Below are 26747 nucleotides of genomic sequence, written 5' to 3'. Positions count from 1 at the left end.
AGTTTATGCGTTGCTTCGTAAGGGGCTGATTTGGATCCACTAGTTTAATGATATGGTTAGACTTTGTCTTAATTCTTCTTTCGTAGTTGCGGATGCTTACGAGAGGGGTTAATCATAAGTGGGATGCTTGTCCAAGTAAGGGAAGTACCCAAGCGTCGGTCCACCCACATATCAAACTATCAAAGTAACGAACGTGAATCATATGAACATGATGAAACTAGCATGACAAAAATTCCCGTGTGTCCTCATGAGCGTTTTTCCTCCTATAAGACTTTGTCCAGGCTTGTCCCTTGCTACAAAAGGGATTGGGCCACTTTGCTGCACCGTTGCTACTTTTGTTACTTGTTGCTTGCTACGAATCATCTCACCGCACAATCACTTGTTACCGACAATTTCAGTGCTTGCAGATATTTCCTTGCTGAAAACCACTTGTCAGATCCTTCTTCTCCTCGTTGGGTTCGACACTCTTACTTATCGAAAGGACTACGATTGATCCCCTATACTTGTGGGTCATCAGTCTTCGTCCCTGATGTGCTCCTAGGCCTCTCAAGCCTCGAGCGGTGCATCGCCAACATCAACTTCGTCCGTCTACGCATGCGCGATGCCGGCAACAGCGATGCGTGCCTTCGTCCACGATGTGTCCCCGGGCTTGGCAAACCCGGCGCGATGCGTCGTCAACTACGTCTCCTTCTCGGCGCATCACTACTTCGACACCACTGCGCCCACCCCTAACTCGGCGCCTACTTATGCCCGCGGCTTCACGGCGACTTCCTCGACACCGGCTACCCCGAATCGACATTGACCACGACGTTCTTCGCACGCTACCTCGACCACGACTACACCATCCTACGCTCTTGGTTACCTCGACATCGACACAAAGGGCTACCGCCTTGCTTGAGCAACCTCATCGGTTTCCACTCCAGCCACAACTTCCGTGATGCATCGACCGTTATGACTGTGGGGGGGTGACTGTTGGCTTATCTTCGGATTCTTCTCCAGTCTCACCATCTGCATCGCTACCATTGTGACTGCGGGGGGATGTTGAATATATTGATTATTAGGAAATATGAGATAGACTAGGATTTGTCCTACCTTGCCTTGTATTTCAAGTTGATCATTATACTCCTATATATATGCCCATGAGGCTCAAGCAATACAACAACTATTCCACCAATCCCTATATTCCCTTCAACACTCTCTAGAGGTCCAGGTCGTCATGTCTGGTTTAGCGAGCGCCATGACCTCCAATGTATCCCACATCATGTGGACTATGATAAATAAACTTGATGGTTAGAGCAACTTCAACGGAAGGACTATTTCATCCGTCCATGTCCATTTGGATCCGTACGAACAAAAATAATGACCAAACGCAGAGACTCATTTTCATTTTGTGTCCGCTTTGTGTCCGCGCGGATCCATTTTTGACGCAAATTTGGGTCATATTAGGGTCGCAGGCGGACACAAAGCGGACGTTTTTTCTGTCTGCACCGTCCGTGTGTGTCCGACCTGGCCCATTTGTCATCCACCCACCCACCCACCTCTTCTTATTTATTTAATTTTTTGGTCCATCCCCATTCACCTCTCTCGTATTCATTTTACAGTCACTGTGATGTCGTCCACTTGCTTTTTGTTGGGTGCACCAGCTGACCCATTTAAAAAAACAGACACGGAAAGGCGGATGGGTGATTAAAACGGACAAAAAATAGATTAAAACATTTTTTGTTTGAATCGGCGCGTTAGAGTTGCTCTTACTCCTCAAAAAGTAATTTGGCTTCGGTAAAACTGAACACAACTAACCAATTAAGGCATGAAAATAGAAAGGCGAGTACTCAGCGCCGGCGCGCCAGCCCAAAACTTTCGGTCGGCCGCCTGGCAGCCGCACGATCCGGACGTCCGTAACCGTACTATTAACTTCGCGACTCATGCACGAGTCTCCTTTCCTCGTGGCGTCTTCTTCTTCTCACGCGGCGCCTGCTTGCTAGTCGCCCTCGCGTGACCTCCCACTTGCAGATCCCGTCGCGCCGCTCGTTGGCTCACCGTTGTTGCACGTCGTCCCTCTTCCCGACGTCTTCCTCCTTCCTTTCACCCTCCTTCAACGCTGGCCATCCAGCAAAGACCATCCATGGTTGAAGCATCTCCAAGCCGCTCCAGTAATGCCGACCATGGTTGTAGCATCAAAACAAGGTGGTTCCAACTTCTTCATGTCACGGTTGTAGCATCCCTGAAGACCGCTTCCAGCATCTCCTGGTCGTGGATGAAGCTCCCTCGTTCGTCGGTTGAAGCTTTTTTTGGCCGCTTGCAGCTTTCATCAACGTTCGGCCATGATTTTCGTCATTGCTGGTTGAAGGTTTTTGCGATGCCGGTTGTAACTTTTTGCAATGCGGTTGCATCATTTTTGGTATTGACAGTAACCAACCCTGACATATGTCGTCGTCGTTGAAGCTTTTTGGGACGCCAGTTGAAACTTTTTTGGAAGCCGGTTGTAACTTTTTGCTATGACGCTCGCCGGTTTCAGGATTTGACGTCGCTGGTTGCAGCTTTTTGCGGTGCGTGTGGCAGCTTTCTGGAACACCTGTTGTAACATGGGAGGTGTTGGTTGTGCTCCCAGCTCCGATGAGATTCTCCCCGTAGCAAAATGATCGACGATGTCGTCAATAGCAGCTCATAGTCGTCCCTGTCGTCGTCCATTCCAAGCTTATAGGCCATGGCACCCACAGCAGCTCGTAGTTGTCCTCCGTCTCTGTTCGCCCCGTGCTCGTAAGCCATGGCGGCCTTGACCTGTGAGCTCAAAGGCCATGGCGCCCTGTCGTAGCAGTACCTCGGGGTGACGATCCATGGGAGCAGCGTCCCGATGGAGGAGGTGCATCGCAAGGTGGGAAGGAAAGATTGCTCGAAGCTGCTAAGGCTATGGCGGAGAAGGCGAGACGGAGCACTGCGGAAAAGATAAGGTTCAGATGAGAAAAATAATATGTGGCAGAGAAAGCAAATGGTTGGTTGGATCGTGTTTAATCCAACGCGCGGCATGCGATCGGCCAAATCACTCGGCCGGCGTGTCGTACAGAAACATTTTCCAAATAGAAATCCAAAAAAAACAATAATAAGAGGACCGGACTCCATCACCATAGGCCCATGGTTAGAGTCCCTCATGAGCCCCTTCGTTTGCACTCTACTCTGCCCCGATACACCCCATCTCTCGCGGAAGCCCGCGCCTTTCAAACGCGCTACCACCATCAGATGCCGCGCCGCGCCGCCCCCCGCAGACGCCGCTCTCCGCGCCTTCCGCGTGCACCACGTCGCCGGGCAGGCCCTCGCCGCCAACCCCGCCCTGGTGCCTGCCCTCACGGCCTGCGCGCGGCTGCTGACGGCTGCGGCCGAAGCCGAGCAGATCCACGCCCTCCTCGTCAAGTCCGGGCTCCCTAGTTCCGTCTCCGGCGTCTACGCCTCCACCTCCCTCGCCCGTGTCTACGCGCGGCTCGGACGCCTGGGTGACGCGCGGAAGGTGTTTGATGGAATGCCTGAGAGGACGCTGGTTTCTTGGAACGTGCTTCTTGATGGGCTTGTCAGAGCCGGCGACTTGGATGCCGCCTGGGAGGTGTTTGTGGAAATGCCGGAGCGGAATTTGGTTTCTTGGAATACTGTTATGGCTGGTTTCGTTAGGCACGGGTGGGCTCAAGAGGCAGTGGAGTTGTTTGTTGAGATGACGGAGGTTTATGGTTTGACGCCAGATGAGGCCACGATGGTTGCCTTCATATCGGCTGTTCGCAGTCTCGGTCTGCTTGGATTTGGGAGGAGCGCACACGGTTATGTAATCCGGCTGGAGTTCTCACTGGATGGTGCTCTTGGTGTTGCTCTGATCAACATGTACACAAAGTGTGGGTGCATGGGTGCGGCATACCAATGCTTCTCAAGCGTCATCAGCAAGAATGTGGAGCACTGGACCTCTGTCATTGCGGGTTTTGCAGCACATGGTCACCCAGAGAGGGCACTGGAATTATTTGCCAAGATGAAGCAATTGGGCGTCAAGCCGAATGGTGTCACCTTCGTGGCCATCTTGAATGCCTGCAGCCATGGGGGTCTTGTTGATGAAGGTTTCAGGTACTTCAACCTAATGCGCAGCATGGGTATTAGGCCATCGATCCAACACAATGGCTGTTTGGTGGATCTTCTTGGTCGTTCTGGGTTCTTGGAAGAAGCCTTCAACCTCGCTAGTAGTCTACCAGAAGATCAGGGCTTTGTGATATGGAGCTCACTACTATCTGCTTGCCAAACCCATGGCAATGTCGACATGGCAGAGGTTGCTGCCCAGAAGTTGGCAGACACAGAGCCAAACCATGGCAGCTCATACGTTTTGTTATCAAACGCCTATGCACGTGCTGGTCAATGGGATGACTTGAAGAGGACAAGAAGCAGGATGGAGGAGCATGGGGTGGTGAAGAAGCCTGGGCTCAGCTGGATCGAGGTTGATGGCAGTGTACATTCCTTTGTCACTGCAGACAAGTTACACACAGAAAGCGAAGATATTTATCATATGTTGGAAGACTTGAAACTTAATTTGATATCAGCTGGATCCGAACCTGAAACATTTGATCTTCCTGAAGTTTGATTCAGTAAGTTATTGTTGTTTATATTGAATGCATTTTTCATTTTTGGAAGGTTGTATCTTTTCGTTGATAGAAATACATCACACGAGAGGTCCATTCATGATCATATGGACAATGCAACATCCGAATATATCATATTGATTTGGTAAATTTCAGGTAGTTTTACACTTGAACTGTATCTACATATCTTTGTGAAGTGCCCTAACCGCCGCAGTCACGAGAGGGAAAGAGTCACGATATGATTGTGTTCCTTCCGCAAGTACAAATATAACAGCATGTAAAACAGTAAAAGCTCTACTTAAAAACGTGGACCTTCAAGTTAACTGACATTTCCTTCTACTTAACACGCATAAAGGTTTTCAACAGTAAATATAGCAAAGTAGTTACATATCACAAATCAAAGAATAAATGGTGGTTGGGTAGTCATGGAAGAGTAGAGGCCTGCAAGAAGGGAACACAAAAATGGGTGGGAAGTGGGAACTATGGGGGGGTAGGAGAAGAGAGCAGTACCTCTCCCTGTCTAAATAGACGGACATGACATAATAGTGGGTAAATTAAATCATCATTAAAGTGGTACTCGGTGCGTTGGAAGGAGATTATTAGCTGAGCATGCTACGCCGCATAGCGTCAGCGTAGAACTGCAATTTGGTATTAAATCGCTCGACACCGGCACCTATATGCACCTGCACAATCATCAATATAGAAGAAGAAAAAACCTAACATGAACAGTTGGGCTTTACGGATGTGGTCAGGTACATACGAATTTCCCAGAAATCGTATTTCCGTGGCCATATTCACAATCATATATGGATATTCCTGAAACCAATGCAAATGCAGAAATTGTTGCTAACAGATTCTGACTGGTTCGGTCAGATATCGATATTCAATATTTTCATATTTTTCTCAGTTCAGTGAAACAAGGTCCAATTCGCGTTCAACTAAAGAAGTTTCAGTAAGAAAATTTTGTCTTCCGGATTCGGATAACTGGATGCTGCAGCTACCTAGGTATGGATACCAATTTGGATAGAGAAGCAAGTTGTTTTTCCCCGAACAACCCTCTAGTTCGTAGTATTTGTTTTCTCAGGTCCAATAACACATTTATTTCATGAGCATAGGATGGTCGATCCGTCCATATCTGTACCATTTACACCTGAACAAATTGACGAAAATAAATTTTAGCTGGCGGTGCACATCGTTGTTGAGTTGTATGTATATATCTGGAAAGAAAATGGAATAATCACAAACTTTGGAGAGAGTGTGAGTGGGAAAGCGGCCTTCAAAGTTCAAACTAACGGAGCATTTTACAACTTCGGTGTAGCTCTTTCGTCCAAGGAGTAGCATATATGCTCAAGCTCCGCGACGTGATCCTCGGCAACGGCCATGTGGACGTCCAAGCCGCCCTTGGCGGAGCACGACGGCACAAATGTCATGAGCCCCTCGACGGGCAAGTCCGGCATGAGGAACGCGGATGGCGGCCCATTGCCGAGGTCGATCTGGTGGAACCTGAAACCCAGACTGCTGTCCACCTCCAGGTCCGGGCAGAGCATCGTGCCGGCGGTTGGCGCCGTCGCCGCGAGCTCCTCCCAGCTCGCGTCCGCCACGCTCCCAAAGTCCACGAACGACTGGATGTACGCAGCATCGACGCGCCCAATGGCGTCGCGGATGGCGCCTACAACGCCGCCGTAGGTCCAGCCCAGGACGTCCCGGACTTGGAGCCTGGGGAATGCCCACAGCACCATGTTCCCGAAGAAGTCCGGCGGGACGGCAGGGCTGGCCCTGGCCCGGCAGTCCACGGCCACCCTGACCTGCGTGAACTCGTCGGGCTTCAGGCGGCGCGCCGCCGTGATCTTCTTCCACACGTGCGCGAGAAGGCACTGGAACGTGCTGCATGGGGCGCCGACGCGGGCCTTGAGCTCTCTGACGAACTGGGCCGTGAAGCGCAACGTGAGGTTCTTGATCTTGCACCTGGGGTGGGAGTAGGAGCTGCGACGATCGTCTTCTTCTCCGCTGAACTCGGTGCACCGGTGGTCGAACGCCGGTGTCGGCACGCTCCGAGGCACGGCGGTGGCCGCGCGGTCGAGGAAAGGGGACGGGGCGGCGAATTCGCTCGCTTGGCGAACTGCGCTGGCCCATGTGGTGAGGAAGTTGCTGAAGGAGTGGCCGTCGGCCGCGTGGTGGTGGTGGATGATGCCGATCACGAGGCCGCCGCACTTGTACCGGCTCAGCTTGATCTGCAGCAGCGCCGCCCCGACGTTCTCCTGTTTGTCCCAGACATGCCAATGCAACTGTTAATTAGTTGCCGGTGCCCGACGTCGCCGTACATCCTATATATGGATGAAGCTAATTACCTCCGGCAACGGCAGTGCAGGATACAGTCCCTCGGTTGCGGTGATAAAGCATCCGTCGGCCACCACGCTCGCCATATCGACAGGGACCTCGGCGTCTAGGACAAGCACGCCGTCGTTGCTGAGGTGGATGGAACGCCTGCCTGAGTGGTCGACGGCGAGTCGTCCGGCCAGGTGAGGGTACGGCGCGAGAGCCCTGCGCAGGCCCTCCACGAGCGCCTCGTTGGACGGAGTCGGCGCGGGGTACACGAGGATGAGGGAGACAAAGATGTCCATGGCGGCGCGGTCGAAGAGCCTCAGCGGGACCATCTCGCCTGCGAGCGGGTGCGGCGCCGAGTACGCCGGCTTCAGCATCTTGCCGCCGGTCGTCTCCATTTCAACCCCACGTTATAACAGAGTTGGCTTTGTTGAGATATATAGATGGTTCTGCGACTTCCATCTGGAATACTATCGACGTGAACACTGCGCCTAACTAGTGCTATTAGCTTACAGATTGATCGGTTGCAACAGGCTTCAAGTTGAGGGACACGATTGGCTAGATGTATGCCATCAAGGACCGCCTGGGCTTCCGCTGAAGCAGCATCAAGAGCGAAAGGGATAACCTTTGCCGCCAAAAACCGTCCCTTGCCATCTCTGATCACCACCCCCGTAGCCCATGATCTCAAGTTTACATCATATTGCATCAACATTGGCAGCAACATGGCCTTCCGACGCCCTACACCAGGTCTCTGCATGAACTTTTTGCCTTCTCACGTCAAAATTGTCCCTCTGATGGGCATCACCGTCTCATTAATTGGTCCCAAGAAATTTACCATATGTTGGAAGACCTGAAACTTAATTCGATATCAGCTGGATCCAAACCTGAAACATTTGATCTTCCTGAAGTTTGATTCAGGAAGTTATTGTTGTTTATATTGACTAGGTATGCGTCCGTGCGTTGCCACCGGACAAATCGTGATGCAAAGAAAATAGACAAAATAAGATTATTTTTTGGTTATAAAGTAAAGGTTTTCCAGCTATTTCTTAAACTGATAAAAAAAATAGGTATGTGCCCATAATTAATCTGTTCTATTGTGTTACCAAATATCTGAGAGATTGATTGATATTTATTTGCTTCTAGGCCGTAAAGTATCTACATATCTTCGTGGAGATCACCTAGTCAATATTGATTTGGTAAATACCAGATACTTCTACACTTGAACTGTATCTACATATCTTCGTGGAGATCACCTCGTACTAAAGGGACATCACTATCATCTCCCTCAACTATCAAAAGAGCATGGCGCATGAAAATACAATTGGACCAAGAAACTATGGGATTTACCCACTACTAGTCACTTAATCTCTAATATCTAGCTCCCAAATTGTGTAAACGAAAGCTTCATCTAGAGTGAAAACGTGGTCGAAAACTGGAAGAGCTGAATGGGGCTTGACGGTCATTTGATTTGGTTTTAGCAATGTCAACAACTATCATCCAGCCGTTTATTATCTGCACATAGAAGTATAGGTGTAAGCTTAATAAGATAAACTGATCTCATGTAAAGGCTATCCAAAAACAGAATTTTGCCAGCTACCTCTCCATTCATTGCTTTCAGAGCAGCACCACCAGCTTCTTCTGTCGTGTATTCTATGAAGGCGTACCCTTTTGACCTTTTTGATATCCTGTCCATTATTATCTTGACTGCAATAAAGTAATTCCACAATATTCAGTATCCCAGATGAAAATGTGTAATGGCTAGGTGCAAACATTTCTTGCTAGTATCACAGACCTTCAACCAGCTCACCGAATGGCTCGAAGGCTTCCCTCAGAGTTTTCTCAGATGTATAAAATGAAAGTCCTGCCATGCTAGGCCAAATTAGTGACACGACAATCAAAACAGAACTGATTTTCTACCACTGTATATACTTATTATTTTTAATAATGGTTGCTTGTCTTACAGAAGGAAGTAACAGAAGTTTGTGGTCAACAGGTGTCCAAGACTCGCTTAATTTCAACCTAGCTTTGTTTTGTATTGAACCAATATGTCTATGTGGCTCTTAGCAGGTTTAAACTTCAACACGAAATCTCAAATAGGGTCGAATTATCTGATTTACACTACTTTGATTTCCATAGTATAGAAAATTGGATATATTATTCACTAATTGACTGAACTTCACTTTTGAAAGAGAAGACATAAAAGATTACTTCAGAGCAAGGCAGAGGGCATAATCCACGTGTAAGCGATAGGTGATAAAAAAAACAAGGCAAGTACATAGACAGTATAGGTCGCCCTTCACCTGTAACAAAAAGCCTTTTAGTTTTGACATCAGCAACCTGGGTAGCTTCTGAGGATTTCGAGCTATCATCACCTGAAACCACAATAAGTCTTTACAATCTGGCTCTTTCCACCATGCTTGCTTAGAATGCTTGCTTAGAAGCATGGAAAGAAAATTCAAGTTCTGTAAATGTATTCCAGAGTCCACACTAGATATACTCCCAGTGTGTATAAGATGTAAAAGATTTAAGATGCATCAGGTTTATATCAGATTAAGACATCAGTCTGATAATGGCATGGAACAAGAAATGATACCTTTATAATTGTATTGTCCCTCATTGTCAAGTAAAAAAAAAGCAAGGGACAAGAACAAGCAGGGTAGAACGATCATGTCCGAGCTTGAACCTCAGAAGAGACTTGCTCATCCCTTTGATGAGTTGGACTTTGGAGTTAACACTGACAGCAATGCATTTGCTATCAAAGAACTACCAGAGGAATGAGAATAAAAAGAATAAAGTTTAAAACAACTTTATATTGAAAGTTTGTGTTGCCCCACTAGAGTGAACCATGACTGTACATTCTGAACAGCAACAATGGATTTCTGTTTGACAATGAAATCCACAATATTCACATAGATGAATAGCATGATGATAGGATTCAAGTACCGGCATAAATAAATAAATGGGAGGTCATCAGAAACAGAAGGGAATATACAAACCTCTGTAATCTTTGTTGTCTGATCCAAAATTTGAATCTGGTAAAACAGATATGACTCCAGGAACATCTGGTGCACAAAGCTAAATTATTGGTATTTCTGAATAAATAAAGGCAGAATTGGCAGTAAATAAAATACATACAGAATTATCTAAGCAAGAGGATATAACACATGATGCTTACCAGCTAGCTCCTTTGCACATTGTTCGTCAATATGACAGCAGAAGCCATAATTCTCTTCCCATGAAACGTGATATATGCTAACTTGTGCATCCTTTTCACTAGGAAGTTGAAAATATACAATTATTCGTATCACTCACAGAGCACATATATAGCAAAGTAGTAGGTAGGTTGCCAATGATACTCTACATACTTCCCCACGACTTTCATCAGGATCTGGGTATAGTGGTCTACCATTTGTGCTTGTGTCACAACTTCAACCCCGGGCTTCTCCATTCGGACAAGCCAAAACTCACTTTTCTCGCTAGAAGAGTTGTTACAAGCAGCATTACTGAAGCTTGCAAGGTTAGCTGGTGAGATGCTCGAGCTGGGATTATCTTTCTCTGACACATCACCCTTAACCATCCGAACAGCTAATACCCCAGGCATCTCTGCAAATTTGAAAGATCATAAGATAACATATACGAGTTGAAAGCATGTATGCTTTAAGATTTGCTTTCATGGGTACTTTTTTCCGACTTAAGGGGTTTCCCCACAATTTCATTTCTGAAATTGATAACACAAGGTCCCACATAATTCAAGTTTTCCAGCGAGATGCTTTCATGAGTACTACTCGTTCGTTATTCAAAGTTGCTACTTTCCCAATGAATCAGTCATATGTACTGACACAATCTGACACTACAGAACTTATCAAAATGTACTAGTCTACTACCATACTACCACCACATGTTTGATGTCTACAACGTACACAAATCTGATTTATTCAGAGAAACAGCAAGCACGACTCCAGTCATCATCAAACCTGTAGTACAAATGTCACATGTGTTACCCTATTACCATCACAGTCCAGCAGAATCGATTGCTATGTTATCAACTGAAAGCATCTGTCTCCCTAGAATTCAAACTCCCACTGAAAAAATAGCTCATTACTTTGCACAGGCATGGCAATTCACCAACATACTTGAAAGCTTCTTGGACGCTTCCTCATCGATCTCGCAGCAGAATTCGTAGCTCCTGTCCCACGAAGCATCATATATGCACATCTGCGCCTCCTGCTCACTGCAAACGTTTCTCTTGGGTATCAGAGATTGCATCATCTACGTACTGCCACTGATACCGAAGGGAAACTAGTAGAGTCACCTTCCTAACACTCTGGCCAGTGTGGCGACGTAGTAGTCGACGGCCTCCGCACGGGACACCTCGCTGCCGACCGCTGGCGCGGGCGGATCGTCCATTACCACCACCCACCTGGAGCAACGCGGGCGGGTAGAAGAGGCGGGGAGCGGAGAGGGAGGTGACGCGGCCGCGGCGAGGCGGAGGAAGCGGCGGCGAGTGGCCCAAGGGAGAGAAGAAGGGGCGATGTGTGGGATAGAAGTCGCTTGGGAGGTGGCGCCGGTGGCGGTGGACACAGTGAGGCCGCCGCCGAGGAGGGAAGAGCGGACGGCATCCATTGCCAGAGGTGGGAGCTCGTGGGAATGGCTGGTACCGGCTAGCAAGGAGATGACGAGCTTCGTGGTGGGCCGAGAGGGAAATATCTCGTGGCGGTGTTGGTCTGTGGACCGTACGACAGCAGTGAGCCCAATGAGCCTCATAAGAAATGTGCCATGTGAAAAGGATCGAGATAGACCTAGGGGGGTGAATAGGTATAAATCCAAATTTTAATAATTACTTAGCAATTTTAGGCTAAAGTGCGGAATATGAGTGTAAGACTAATAATTGCTAAGACAAAGAGTAAGCTATTAGGAGTGAGGCAAGGCAAGCGGTAAACAATGATCAAATACAAGTACGTAATAAGGATTAACACAAGTAGAGAGTTAGGGTTAGGAATAACCGAAACTCCGAGAGAGACAAGGATGTATCCCGATGTTCACTTCCTTGGAGGGAAGCTACGTCACCGTTAGAGGGGCAGATGTTACCACGAAGGCACACCAACGCCACGAAGGCTCACCCTATTCTCCCTTTGAGATAACTCCACGAAGGCGTTTCTCAACCACTAGTGGTAAGCCTTGAGGTGGCTTCCAAACCTTCACAAACTTTCCGGGGGATATCATAATGGTTTGATTCCTCTCCGAAGACTCCTACCTCCTAGGAGTCTCCAACCTCCAAGAGTAACAAGATCACGGGGATTGCTCAAAACTTGCTCAAATCACAAATCACTTTGGTGGGAAGGAGGAGAGGGAGACGATCTATCTTTTGATTGGAACAACACTCAAAGGGGCTCACAAATGCTCTTGGGATCTAGGATTTGGTGTAGACAAGAGTGAGTGAGAGGAAAGGTGTTCTTGGGTGTACTCTAGCTGTGTTGAACACCCTTTCACGAGGTGGGAGAAGAGTATTTATAGTGTGGGGTGAAATCCAGCCGTTGGAGGTGCAATAAGTCACACAGGGTCCGGACGTCCGACACATGTCGGACGTCCGACAGGGGTCGGTCGTCCGGGACCTGTAGGCACGACTCGAACTCTTCTGAATTCATCAGCGACCGGACGTCCGACAGGGGTCGGTCGTCCGAGGCCTGTAGATGCGCCTGAACATATTTGAATTCATCAACGTACGGACGTTCGGAGTGGCCCAGAAATCCGTATTATACAGCACAATTTCTACTGGTGGTGGCTACCGGATTTCCGATGGGGGTCGGACGTCCGGAGGTAGCCGGATTTTCGAGATATAGAGCACACATTCTACTGGTGAAGACTTCCGGATTTCCGGAGCTTGGCCAGACGTCCGGCCCTCGGATGTCCGGAGGGAGCCGGATTTCCGAGTTATATGCCTCACAAACTTCTGGCGGCTGGCTGCGGATTTCCGAAGCCAGCCGGACGTCTGGCCCTCGGATGTCCGGAGGGAGCCGGATGTCCGAGGCAATTGGACATGCATTGAGATGAAGACAGAGTGGATAGTATGTGGTGTTTGGTATGATAGTAGAGATGTAGTATGAGCAAGTTTATCGCAGAACCTGTGATCCCCTCTTAATAGTGCGGGATCCCTATACTCAATATCAGTAAACTAAAAAGACTACTCTTCATCATCTCTTCTTAATCCCAAGCCTTCTCGAACTATAAATCACCAATCTTTTCAGACAACCTTTGGCACATAAATCTCAATCTACTTAAAGTACTTGCCGTCCTGAGATACACTCAACAAATAGGATTAGTTTCCTATGTATGTGTTGTCATTAACACCAAAAGACGATTAGGGGCATAGCATGCACTTTCAATCTTCCCCTTTTTGGTAGTTGATGACAACATATACATAGGTCTCAAAAATATTAAACATACATTATAGTCTAGGAGATATTTAGTACGGAGCTCCCCCTTAAGATATGCATGATAAAGAAATTGAAGCTCCAATGGATCAACATGGAAGGATAATAAATCATCATAGAGATAAGGAAGCAAGACATAATAGTCTATGATGATATCATAGCGAGTCACAACCATTCATAAGTAGCCATACATGAGTTTTATCCATTACATGAAATCTCCAAAGACTAAAAAGTGACGATAATAAAAGTTTAACAACGATACATTACTCCCCCTTTGGCACCAAGTACCAAAAAGGGAGCCGTCAACAGCACCAATCAAACTCAAAGCTCATCACCATCATCATCAGCATCATCAGCCAAGCCAATGTCCCCGGCCTCGTCAAAGAACTCAGACCACTCAGGACCAGACGGGAAGCCAAAATCAGTAGGAGGAGCAGCAGGAGGGGCCTCATCATCACTCACATCAAGAGCGCCTGAGGCTCTCAGACGAGCCTTGAGGGCATTCTTGGAGGAAATTAGGCGGGAAACCACGTCATGGGTTTGACCACACTGAAAGGAGACAGCCTTCATCAAAGCAGAATGAGCTTTGCCAAGGAACTTGGCAATGCGACCGAGAGGAGCAGAGCTAGATGAGGGGGTGGCGGCCCGTGCAGCAGTGCGGCGAGTGGATGTGGAGGAAGAAGGGGCTTTCTTGGGAGCAAAGTCATCCGCCATGTGAGCGGGAATGACCCACTTGCGATGGGTGTGAGTGGTAGCCACAGAGAAATCAGCAACGTGGTTAATAAGTGCCTGGATGAAAGGAGCATGAGGAAAGGCTCGCTTGTACTGAAAGCTAGCAAGCCGAATCTCATGCCATAGGAAATGGGGCACATTGATTTTGCTCTTGGGGTTCTCGAACAAGTGATACATGATGTCGATACAATAGCCACTGCAAGAGCCCTTATCACCCATCTTGGGATAGATGGTGCGGATGAGACACTGAAAAATAATGAAGTAAGGGGAGCGCCAGATAGATACCTGGTTAAGGTCCTTCAGGCGCTCATCCGCATCAAGCTCACGGAGTGGCTTGAGAAGATGTCCACACACGTCAATAGTCTTAGGCGCATGGTTAGGATCATCCTTATGTATTTTGTAGCCGGAATTGGGGAAACCCAGTGCGGCAAAAAAAGTGGCATAAGAGGCTTTGAAGCGAACATCAGAGGTGATCCAGCTGACAGTGTTGTCGGAGCCAAAATAACATGTGGCATAGAACTGGTGAATGGTAGCAGCACTATAGTCGCAATGAAAAGCAAACGGGGCGGCAAGCCCCGATGCCTCAATAAGCTCAATGGCACCCAGATATTTCGCCGGGTGCATGCGAATATGCTCAACATCAATAAAAAGATGATTAGATAACCCCTTAGGAACAATGACAGTGGTAAAGATGTCCGCCTGGACGTTTGTGCGGAAACGTGAATCCGTAGAATCACGAACGACCTCGTATTGATCTATGTCGCGGCGGAAAGTGAGATAGGAAGCTGCGCCCAGTGTGGTGAAATTTGTGATATCACGACCTAACGTGGCAGGAGGCTCAAGTGAGATGCGGCGAGCTTCACCTGCAGGCTGGGCAGGAGGCGATGGCGGCATGTAGGACGCCCTGCGAGTCCCGGGCTTTGGCTTGGACCTTCGAGTGACGTGCTCAGGAAGGTCCTTGGTGGCAAGCTCCTCCTCAAAGTCGGGGTCAGCACCATCAGATGACGAGGGAGACGGCGAACGCCGGGGCGGAGAACGCCGGGCAGTCCATTTGAAAGGACGGATTGGCTCATCCGAGTCTGACCTCGCGTTCATAGGGGTGCGGGAGGATGAGCCGGCCACGGTCTTCCGAGTGGTGTGCTTGGTCTTGCCCATGAAGCGCAACACCTGAGGTTGGATCCCGTGAAGAATACGGAGAAAGAGGTGAGGGATCCGCGGAGGAGATCGGCCCGATCTCGAGGATGGCGGCGCTGGGCAGGAGCTCCACGAGCAGCTCCTCGAACTGGCGGCGGCGGCTGGGGCAAAAGGGGCGCTGGGGGTTAGGGCAAAAGCCCAGCCCCGCGCCGAGCTTTATATAGAGGCCCTGAGGCGTTGGACGTCCGGAGGGAGCCGGACGTCCGGAGGTTGTTCTGGCGTCGGACGACCGACACTGGTCGGACGACCGGAGGAGGTTTTGCCGCCGGACGTCCGAGCATGGCTGGACGTCCGAGAAAGAGGAGAAGGGAGAGGCCAGTTCTGATAATTTTTGTTTTGATGATGATGACTTGCATGGTATTGCAAACAAAATATGAACATTGTTTTCCTAGAAGCATTGCGCACGTTGTAAGCTTAAAAGATAGAATTACGACTCACTCCCCCTAGATATATGCGCACATCAAGACATAACCATAAAGTGAGTGTAGGTATGTGTGCAAGATTTCAAGATATGTTGTCAAGCTCCAAGATACCAAGTTCACGCCTAAGTTGACAGAACCTAGCTACGCTAAGTGGCTTGGTGAAAATGTCGGCTAACTGCATGTTGGTACCCACATGGGTAATATCAATGTCACCCTTTTGCACATGGTCTCTCAAGAAATGATACCTAATATCAATATGTTTTGTGCGAGGGTGATCAATTGGGTTCACGGAGATCTTTATGGCACTTTCATTATCACAGAGAAGAGGAACGTGTCGATATGTGATACCATAATCCTTTAGTGTTTGCCTCATCCATAACAATTGAGTAGCACAGCTTGCGGCTGCAATATATTCGGCCTCGGCCGTGGAGAGAGAAACACAGTTCTGCTTCTTCGAGGACCAACTTACCAACGAGCGTCCAAGAAACTGACATGCACCGGAAGTGGATTTCCATCCCACTTTATCACCGGCCTAATCCGCATCAGAATACCCAATAAGATCAAACTTTGCATCCTTAGGGTACCATAAGCCTAACTTTGGGGTGTGAACAAGGTATCTAAGAATATGCTTAACCGCCGTGTGATGGCTTTCCATAGGGTAAGCTTGAAATCTAGCACATATTCCTACACTTAACATGATGTCCGGTGTAGATGCGCAAAGATAAAGCAGCGAACCAATCATGGAGCGGTAAGTAGATGGGTCAAAAGGAATACCGTTTGAGTCTTCGTTTAGAACTACATCGGTGGCCATGGGTGTCTTCATTGGTTTAGCATTTGTCATATCAAATTTCTCAAGAATGTCCTTGAGATACTTAGTTTGAGACAAGAAAATCCCTTCTTGAAATTGTTGTATTTGAAAACCAAGGAAGAACTTCAAGTCCGTGTTGAGTGACATCTCAAAGGTCTTGGTCATGGAGCCGCAAACTTCTTGCACAAATGGATGTTAGGAGAGCCAAAAATGATGTCATCTACATAGATTTGGCATAAGATCAAATCACCATTTTCCCTCTTAGTAAAAAGAGTGGGATCGATCACCCCCACCACAAAGCCATCATCGAGTAGGAACTTCTTAAGATGATCGTACCAAGCACGGGGTGCTTGTTTAAGACCATAAAGTGCCTTGTGAAGTTTATATACATGGTCTTTGTGATGAGGGTCAACAAACCCAGGTGGTTGTGATACATATACCTCTTCTTGTAGAGGACCGTTAAGAAAAGCACTTTTCACATCCATTTGATGCAAAGTAAAACCATTGAAAGCAGCATAGGCCAATAAAATGCGAATGGACTCAAGACGAGCAACAGGGGCGAAAGTTTCACCAAAGTCCAAACCTTCAACTTGGGAGTACCCCTGTGCTACTAACCTTGCCTTGTTGCGTAGGACAGTCCCGTTCTCATCTTCCTTGTTCTTGAAAATCCATTTAGTTCCAATGACATTATGTTCCTCAGTTGGTCGTTCTACCAATGACCATACTTCGTTGCGTGTAAAACTGTTTAGCTCCTCTTGCATAGCAAGTAGCCAGTCATTGTCACATAATGCATCCTGAACCCTGTGTGGCACGGTACTAGAGACAAACGAAAAGTGAGCACAAAAGTTTGTTAATTGTTTACGAGTCACTCTACCTTCCAACACACCTGTGAGGATTTGATCAATATCAACACGACCGGCCACACGTGGCATGATGGAGGTCAAGGTTTCACGAGGTTCAACTTCGTTTCCATCATCAACGTCCTCAACATATGGATCATTTATTTGCGGGGGTAGATATTCCTCTTCCCGTTGCACCTGTTGAGGTTCATCATCAAACACACCCATACTTTGGTCTACCTCGTGAAGATCAACTTGTTCTTGAGTGTCATCAGGGTGAGAGACATGTTCTCCCACTTGATCCTCAACAACTGGCATGATGGGTATGTTAATATCTTGTGGAGGTACAGGCAGTGAACTGTCTTGAGGATGCAAGATACTCTCATCATCTTCATCATCATCATGGGGTCTTTGTTCCATAGGCAGAAGTGCACCTACACTCATGTTTAAGATATCTTGTGGGGAGTCTTCTTCACCTGCATCATTTAGATCAACTTGCTCCCCATGGGAGCGGTTAAATTCATCAAACGTCACGTCACAGGTTTCTATAACACATCCAGTGGATTTGTTGTAGACTATGTAGGCATGAGAGTTTGACCCATAGCCAACAAAAATCCCTTCAGTTGTTTTGGATTGAAATTTCCCTAACCGTTCCCGTTTGTTGAGGATGAAGCATTTACATCCAAACACACGAAAGTACTTAACATTGGGCTTGTTCCCACTTAGGAGCTCATATGGAGTTTTCTCCAATATTGATCGGAGGAAAAGCCGGTTTGATGCATGACATGCTGTGTTGACGGCCTCAGCCCAAAAACTATGTGGTGACTTGTATTCATCTAACATGGACCTTGCCATTTCCACAAGTGTCCTGTTCTTCCTCTCTGCCACACCATTTTGTTGAGGGGTGTAAGGTGCGGAGTACTGATGTTCAATCCCCTCATCACTAAGAAATTCTTCTAGGGTGTAGTTCTTGAACTTAGAGCCATTATCACTTCTTACTGCCTTGATGTCCTTGTCAAACTTTCGCTGGGCTTGTTTGGCAAAGTCAATGAAAGTGATCTTCGTCTCGTCCTTGGACTTGAGAAAGAACACCCATGTATATCTTGAGTAATCATTAACAATGACTAGGCCATACTTTTTCCCTCCAAGACTTGCCCATGAAGGAGGCCCAAACAGATCCACATGAAGGAGCTCTAACGGCCTCGAAGTGGATACATTGTTCTTGGGTGGATGTCTTGATTGATGTTGTTTCCCAGCTATGCATGCACTGCACACACGATCTTTCTTAAAAGATACATTTGTTAGTCCAAGGATGTGATTGCCGTTTAAGAGATTTTGAAGATTTTTCATGCCAACATGGGCGAGCCGGCGATGCCATAGCCATCCCATGTCGGCCTTGGCCATTAGACAAGTTGTATGGAAAGTGCTCTCTTTCGAGAAATCAACCGTGTAAAGGTTGCCATCCAACTCTCCAACAAAGGCCACTTCGAGAGTGTCTCTCTTAAAGACTTTCACATCCGTTAGTCCAAATAATGTGTCATAACCGACGGAAGCCAATTGGCGAACTGGAAGTAAATGATATTGAAGGGATTGGACAAGCATGACATTTGCAATAGACATGTCATTAGTGATTGCCACCTTGCCCAACCCAATTACCTGCCCTTTCGACCCTCCACCAAATACAATGCTCATGTATGGTCGAATGGCTTGCATGAAGTCATAGAGCAAGTTACTATCTCCGATCATATGATTGGTGCATCCACTGTCGATCACCCATTTGGCTCCACCGGAGAAAACAACCTGTAACGAATGAAGACTTGGTTTGAGGTACCCATTTTGTCATGGGGCCTTTCACATTAGTTACAAGAGTCTTAGGGACCCAAATAGCATAGAATCGAAATGCATTACGGGGACCAACGAATTTGGCATAGACCTCTCCTTCCTTTGATTTGCGTAGTACATAGGATGTGTTGAGGAACGTTGCATGGGAAACAAAAAATTTCCTACGCGCACGAAGACCTATCATGGTGATGTCCATCTACGAGAGGGGATGAGTGATCTACGTACCCTTGTAGATCGTACAGCAGAAGCGTTAGTGAACGCGGTTGATGTAGTGGAACGTCCTCACGTCCCTCGATCCACCCCGCGAACAATCCCGCGATCAGTCCCACGATCTAGTACCGAACGGACGGCACCTCCGCGTTCAGCACACGTACAGCTCGACGATGATCTCGGCCTTCTTGATCCAGCAAGAGAGACGGAGAGGTAGAAGAGTTCTCCGGTAGCGTGACGGCGCTCCGGAGGTTGGTGATGACCTTGTCTCAGCAGGGCTCCGACCGAGCTCTGCAGAAAACGCGATCTAGAGGAAAAACCGTGGAGGTATGTGGTCGGGCTGCCGTGGAAAAGTCGTCTCAAATCAGCCCCAATACCTCCGTATATATAGGTGGGAGGGACGGGACCTTGCCTTGGGGCTCAAGGAGCCCCAAGGGGGTCGGCCGAGTCCAAGGGGGGAAGGCTCCCCCCCAAACCGAGTTGGACTTGGTTTGGTCGGTGGGAGTCCTTCCCTTCCTTCCCACCTCCCTTTTTTTTCTTTCTCTTTGATTTTCCTTTGTATGGCGCATAGGGCCCTTTTTGGGCTGTTCCACCAGCCCACTAAGGGCTGGTGCGCCATCCTCATGGCCTATGGGCTTCCCCGGGGTGGGTTGTCCCCCCCCCCCCCGGTGAACTCCCGGAACCCATTCGTCATTCCCGGTACATTCCCGGTAACTCCGAAAACCTTCTGGTAATCAAATGAGGTCATCCTATATATCAATCTTCGTTTCTGGACCATTCCGGAAACCCTCGTGATGTCCGTGATCTCATCTGGGACTCCGAACAACATTCGGTAACCAACCATATAACTCAAATACGCATAAAATAACGTCGAACCTTAAGTGTGCAGACCCTGCGGGTTCGAGAACTATGTAGACATGACACGAGAGACTCCTCGGTCAATATCCAATAGCGGTCAGTATCCGCATACCTATTTCAATCTCGTTTACCGGCAAGTCTCTTTACTCGTTCCGTAATACAAGATCCCGCAACTTACACTAAGTTACATTGCTTGCAAGGCTTGCGTGTGATGTTGTATTACCGAGTGGGCCCCGAGATACCTCTCCGTCACACAAAGTGACAAATCCGAGTCTTGATCCATACTAACTCAACTAACACCTTCGGAGATACCTGTAGAGCATCTTTATAGTCACCCAGTTACGTTGCGACGTTTGATACACACAAAGCATTCCTCTGGTGTCAGTGAGTTATATGATCTCATGGTCATAGGAATAAATACTTGACACGCAGAAAACAGTAGCAACAAAATGATACGATCAACATGCTACGTCTATTAGTTTGGGTCTAGTCCATCACGTGATTCTCCTAATGACGTGATCCAGTTATCAAGCAACAACACTTTGTTCATAATCAGAAGACACTGACTATCTTTGATCAACTGGCTAGCCAACTAGAGGCTTGCTAGGGACGGTGTTTTGTCTATGTATCCACACATGTAAATGAGTCTTCATTCAATACAATTATAGCATGGATAATAAACGATTATCTTGATACAGGAATTATAATAATAACTATATTTATTATTGCCTCTAGGGCATAATTCCAACAGTCTCCCACTTGCACTAGAGTCAATAATCTAGCCCTCACATCATCATGTGAATTACATTGTAATAAATCTAACACCAATACAGTTCTGGTGTTGATCATGCTTTGGCCGTGGAAGAGGTTTAGTCAGCGGGTCTGCTACATTCAGATCCGTGTGCACTTTGCATATATTTACGTCCTCTCCCTCGACGTAGTCGCGAATGAGGTTGAAGCGTCGTTTGATGTGTCTGGTCTTCTTGTGAAACCGTGGTTCCTTTGCTAAGGCAATGGCACCCGTGTTGTCACAGAACAAGGTTATTGGATTCAGTGCGCTTGGCACCACTCCAAGATCCGTCATGAACTGCTTCATCCAGACACCCTCCTTAGCCGCCTCCGAGGCAGCCATGTACTCCGCTTCACATGTAGAATCTGCTACGACGCTTTGCTTGGAACTGCACCAGCTTACCGCACCCCCATTAAGAATAAATACGTATCCGGTTTGCGACTTAGAGTCGTCCGGATATGTGTCAAAGCTTGCATCGACGTAACCTTTTACGGCGAGCTCTTCGTCACCTCCATACACGAGAAACATCTCCTTAGTCCTTTTCAGGTACTTCAGGATGTTCTTGACCGCTGTCCAGTGATCCACTCCTGGATTACTCTAGAACCTGCCTGCCATACTTATGGCCAGGCTAACATCCGGTCTAGTGCACAGCATTGCATACATGATAGAACCTATGGCTGAAGCATAGGGGACGGAGCGCATATGCTCTCTATCTTCATCAGTTGCTGGGCACTAAGTCTTACTCAATCTCGTACCTTGTAAAACTGGCAAGAACCCTTTCTTGGACTGTTCCATTTTTAACCTCTTCAAAACTTTATCAAGGTATGTGCTTTGTGAAAGTCCTATCACGCGTTTTGATCTATCCCTATAGATCTTAATGCCTAGAATGTAAGCAGCTTCTCCTAGGTCCTTCATAGAGAAACTCTTATTCAAGTAACCCTTTATGCTCTCTAAAAACTCCACGTTGTTTCCAATCAGCAATATGTCATCCACATATAATATTAGAAACGCCACAGAGCTCCCACTCACTTTCTTGTAAATACAAGATTCTCCAACCAATTGTATAAAACCAAATGCTTTGATCACCTCATCAAAGCGTTTGTTCCAACTCCGAGATGCTTGCACCAGTCCATAAATGGATCGCTGGAGCTTGCACACCTTGTTGGCATTCTTAGGATCGACAAAACCTTCGGGTTGTATCATATACAACTCTTCCTTAAGGAAACCGTTAAGGAACGCCGTTTTGACATCCATCTGCCAGATCTCATAATCGAAAAATGCAGCTATTTCTAACATGATTCTGACGGACTTAAGCATCGCTACAGGTGAGAATGTCTCATCGTAGTCAACTCCTTGAACTTGTGAAAAACCCTTTGCCACAAGTCGAGCTTTATAAACGGTCACATTGCCGTCAGCGTCCGTCTTCCTCTTAAAGATCCATTTGTTTTGAATAGCCTTGCGGCCCTCAGGTAGTACCTCCAAAGTCCACACTTTGTTCTCATACATGGATCCTATCTCGGATTTCATGGCTTCTAGCCATTTGTTTGAATCTGGGCCCACCATTGCTTCTTCATAATTCGCAGGTTCATTGTTGTCTAACAACATGATTGATAAGACGGGATTACCGTACCACTCTGGAGCAGCACGTGGTCTCGTCGACCTGCGTCGTTCGACAGAAACTTGAACTGGAGTTTCATGATCATCATCATTAACTTCCTCCTCAGCCGGCGTTGCAACGACAGAGGTTTCCCCTTGCCCTGCGCCACCATCCAGAGGGATGAGAGGTTCGACAACCTCGTCAAGTTCTATCTTCCTCCCACTCAATTCTCTGAAGAGAAACTCCTTCTCGAGAAAAGCTCTGTTTTTAGCAACAAACACTTTGCCCTCGGATTTGAGATAGAAGGTGTACCCAACTGTCTCTTTTGGGTAACCTATGAAGACGCACTTTTCCGCTTTGGGTTCCAGCTTTTCAGGCTGAAGCTTTTTGACGTAAGCATCACATCCCCAAACTTTAAGAAACGACAACTTTGGCCTTTTGCCATACCACAGTTTGTATGGTGTTGTCTCAACGGATTTTGATGGTGCCCTATTTAAAGTGAATGCAGCTGTTTCTAATGCATAACCCCAAAACGATAACGGCAAATCAGTAAGAGACATCATAGATCGCACCATCTCTAATAGAGTACGATTACGACGTTCGGACACACCATTACGCTGTGGTGTTCCAGGCGGTGTTAACTGTGAAACAATTCCACATTGTCTTAAGTGAGTACCAAACTCGAAACTCAGATATTCACGCCCACGATCAGACCGTAGGAACTTGATCTTCTTGTTACGATGATTTTCCACTTCACTCTGAAATTGCTTGAACTTTTCAAATGTTTCAGACTTGTGCTTCATCAAGTAGACATAACCATATCTACTCAAATCGTCAGTGAAGGTGAGAAAATAACGATATCCGCCGCGTGCCTCCACGCTCATCGGACCACACACATCGGTATGTATGATTTCCAACAAGTCACTTGCACGCTCCATTGTTCCGGAGAACGGAGTCTTAGTCATCTTGCCCATGAGGCATGGTTCGCACGTGTCAAGTGAATCAAAGTCAAGTGACTCAAAAAGTCCATCAGCATGGAGTTTCTTCATGCGCTTTACACCAATATGACCTAAGCGGCAGTGCCACAAAAATATGGCGCTATCATTGTTAAATCTAACTCTTTTGGTCTCAATGTTATGTATATGTGTATCGCTATCAAGATTCAATATGAACAATCCTCTCACATTAGGTGCATGACCATAAAAGATGTTACTCATAGAAATAGAACAACCATTATTCTCTGACTTAAAAGAGTAACCGTCTCGCAATAAACAAGATCCAGATATAATGTTCATGCTCAACGCAGGCACTAAATAACAATGATTTAAGTTCATCGCCAATCCTGATGGTAACTGAAGTGACACTGTGCCGACGGCGATTGCATCAACCTTGGAACCATTTCCTACGCGCATCGTCACTTCATCTTTCGCTAGCCTTCGTCTATTCCGCAGTTCCTGTTTTGAGTTGCAAATATGAGCAACAGAACCGGTATCGAATACCCAGGCACTACTACGAGAGCCGGTTAAGTACACATCAATAACATGTATATCAAATATACCTGATTTTTCTTTGGCCGCCTTCTTATCTGCCAGATACTTGGGGCAATTGCGCTTCCAGTGACCCGTACCCTTGCAATAGTAACACTCCATTTCAGGCTCAGGTCCAGCTTTGGGTTTCTTTGTCGGATTGGCAACACGCTTGCCGCTCTTCTTCGAATTGCCCTTCTTGCCTTTGTCGTTTCTCTTGAAACTAGTGGTCTTATTCACCATCAACACTTGATGCTCTTTATGGAGTTCAGACTCTGCGACTTTCAGCATCGCAAACAACTCGCCGGGAGACTTGTTCATCCCTTGCATGTTGTAGTTCAACACAAAGCCTTTATAGCTTGGCGGCAGTGATTGAAGGATTCTGTCAGTGATAGCTTCTTGCGGGATTTCAATCCCCAGCTCAGCTAGACGGTTTGAGTATCCAGACATTTTGAGCACATGTTCACTGACAGACGAGTTTTCCTCCATTTTGCAAGCATAGAATTTATCGGAGGTCTCATACCTCTCGACCCGGGCGTTCTTCTGAAAGATAAACTTCAACTCCTGGAACATCTCAAATGCTCCATGACGCTCAAAGCGACGTTGAAGTCCCGGTTCTAAGCCATACAAGACTGCACATTGAACTATTGAGTAGTCCTCCTTACGTGCTAACCAAGCGTTCTTAACATCCTAACATCCTGATCAGCCGTAGCGGGTGGTTCATCTCCTAGCGCAGCATTAAGGACATAATCCTTCTTCCCAGCTTGTAAGATTAGCTTAAGATTACGAGCCCAGTCTACAAAGTTGCTTCCATCATCTTTCAACTTAGCTTTCTCTAGAAACGTATTAAAATTCAGGATGACTGTCGCGTGAGCCATGATCTACAACACAAATATATTCAAAGTGGACTTTAGACTATGTCCAAGATAATTAGAGTTTAACTTAATCAAATTATTTGCTAAACTCCCACTCAGAAAGTACATCTGTCTAGTCATTTGAGTGGTTCATGATCCACTTACACTAGCTCAAGTCCGATCATCACGTGAGTTGAGCATATTTTCAGTGGTAAGCATCCCTATGCTAATCATATCATCTATATGATTCATGATCGACCTTTCGGTCTCATGTGTTCCGAGGCCATGTCTCCACATGCTAGGCTCGTCAAGCTTAACCCGAGTGTTCCGCGTGCGCAACTGTTTTGCACCCGTTGTATGTGAACGTTGAGTCTATCACACCCGATCATCACGTGGTGTCTCGAAACGACGAACTGTAGCAACGGTGCACAGTCGGGGAGAACACAATTTCGTCTTGAAATTTTAGTGAGAGATCACCTCATAATGCTACCGTCGTTCTAAGCAAAATAAGGTGCATAAAAGTATTAACATCACATGCAATTCATAAGTGACATGATATGGCCATCATCACGTGCTTCTTGATCTCCATCACCAAAGCACCGGCACGATCTTCTTGTCACCGGCGCCACGCCATGATCTCCATCAATGTGTTTCCATCGGGGTTGTCGTGCTACTCATGCTATTACTACTAAAGCTACATCCTAGCAAAATAGTAAACGCATCTGCAAGCACAAACGTTAGTATAAAGACAACCCTATGGCTCCTGCCGGTTGCCGTACAATCGACGTGCAAGTCGATATTTTCTATTACAACATGATCATCTCATACATCCAATATATCACATCACATCGTTGGCCATATCACATCACAAGCATACCCTGCAAAAACAAGTTAGACGTCCTCTAATTTGTTGTTGCATGTTTTACGTGGTGACCAAGGGTATCTAGTAGGATCGCATCTTACTTACGCAAACACCACAACGGAGATATATGAGTTGTTATTTAACCTCATCCAAGGACCTCCTCGGTCAAATCCGATTCAACTAAAGTTGGAGAAACCGACACTTGCCAGTCATCTTTGAGCAACGGGGTTACTCGTAACGATGAAACCAGTCTCTCGTAAGCGTACGAGTAATGTCGGTCCAAGCCGCTTCAATCCAACAATACCGCGGAATCAAGAAAAGACTAAGGAGGGCAGCAAAACGCACATCACCGCCCACAAAAACTTTTGTGTTCTACTCGAGAAGACATCTACGCATGAAGCTAGCTCATGATGCCACTGTTGAGGAACGTCGCATGGGAAACAAAAATTTTCCTACGCGCACGAAGACCTATCATGGTGATGTCCGTCTACGAGAGGGGATGAGTGATCTACGTACCCTTGTAGATCGTACAGCAGAAGCGTTAGTGAACGTGGTTGATGTAGTGGAATGTCCTCACGTCCCTCGATCCGCCTCGCGAACAATCCCGCGATCAGTCCCACGATCTAGTACCGAACGGACGGCACCTCCGCGTTCAGCACACGTACAGCTCGACGATGATCTCGGCCTTCTTGATCCAGCAAGAGAGACGGAGAGGTAGAAGAGTTCTCCGGTAGCGTGACGGCGCTCCGGAGGTTGGTGATGACCTTGTCTCAGCAGGGCTCCGACCGAGCTCTGCAGAAAACGCGATCTAGAGGAAAAACCGTGGAGGTATGTGGTCGGGCTGCCGTGGAAAAGTCGT

At 47.1% G+C, this 26747-nt stretch overlaps 2 protein-coding genes across 2 annotated transcripts; both read right to left on the bottom strand.

Annotated features, from left to right (window-relative positions):
* Positions 1–5676: 5676 nt before the first annotated feature.
* Positions 5677–7924, bottom strand: LOC123403190 (tryptamine benzoyltransferase 1-like). The gene is made up of 2 exons (XM_045097143.1): positions 6950–7924; positions 5677–6859 (listed from the first exon to the last, which is right to left on the bottom strand). Exons 1-2 carry the CDS (start codon positions 7319–7321, stop codon positions 5903–5905), a joined length of 1329 nt encoding a protein of 442 aa, XP_044953078.1. The 5' UTR covers positions 7322–7924; the 3' UTR covers positions 5677–5902.
* Positions 7925–8022: 98 nt separating this feature from the next.
* On the bottom strand, positions 8023–11608 carry LOC123403191 (organelle RRM domain-containing protein 1, chloroplastic). The gene is made up of 9 exons (XM_045097144.1): positions 11236–11608; positions 11057–11154; positions 10289–10526; positions 10099–10196; positions 9920–9985; positions 9224–9295; positions 8716–8784; positions 8521–8627; positions 8023–8435 (listed from the first exon to the last, which is right to left on the bottom strand). The coding sequence occupies exons 1-9, from the start codon at positions 11544–11546 to the stop codon at positions 8328–8330; spliced, it is 1167 nt and encodes a 388-aa protein (XP_044953079.1). The 5' UTR covers positions 11547–11608; the 3' UTR covers positions 8023–8327.
* Between the last annotated feature and the right edge of the window lie 15139 nt (positions 11609–26747).

The sequence above is a fragment of the Hordeum vulgare genome, chromosome 6H, assembly GCF_904849725.1.
Source record: "Hordeum vulgare subsp. vulgare chromosome 6H, MorexV3_pseudomolecules_assembly, whole genome shotgun sequence".
NCBI classification, from domain to species: domain Eukaryota; kingdom Viridiplantae; phylum Streptophyta; class Magnoliopsida; order Poales; family Poaceae; genus Hordeum; species Hordeum vulgare.
Note: the sequence above shows the minus strand (reverse complement) of the source record. Positions and strands in the feature narration are given on the sequence as shown.

Bases quoted from the DNA above. Each gene is read 5' to 3' on its own strand.
- LOC123403190 (XM_045097143.1), bottom strand. From the start codon at position 7,321: ATGGAGACGACCGGCGGCAAGATGCTGAAGCCGGCGTACTCGGCGCCG. The intron at 6,860-6,949 runs GTAATTAGCTTC...TGGGACAAACAG, and splicing joins CTGCACTGCCGTTGCCGGAG to GAGAACGTCGGGGCGGCGCT.
- LOC123403191 (XM_045097144.1), bottom strand. From the start codon at position 11,546: ATGGATGCCGTCCGCTCTTCCCTCCTCGGCGGCGGCCTCACTGTGTCC. The intron at 9,296-9,919 runs GTTTGTATATTC...TTGTGGTTTCAG, and splicing joins AGACAACAAAGATTACAGAG to GTGATGATAGCTCGAAATCC. The intron at 8,785-9,223 runs GTGAAGGGCGAC...CTAGCATGGCAG, and splicing joins TAAAAGGCTTTTTGTTACAG to GACTTTCATTTTATACATCT.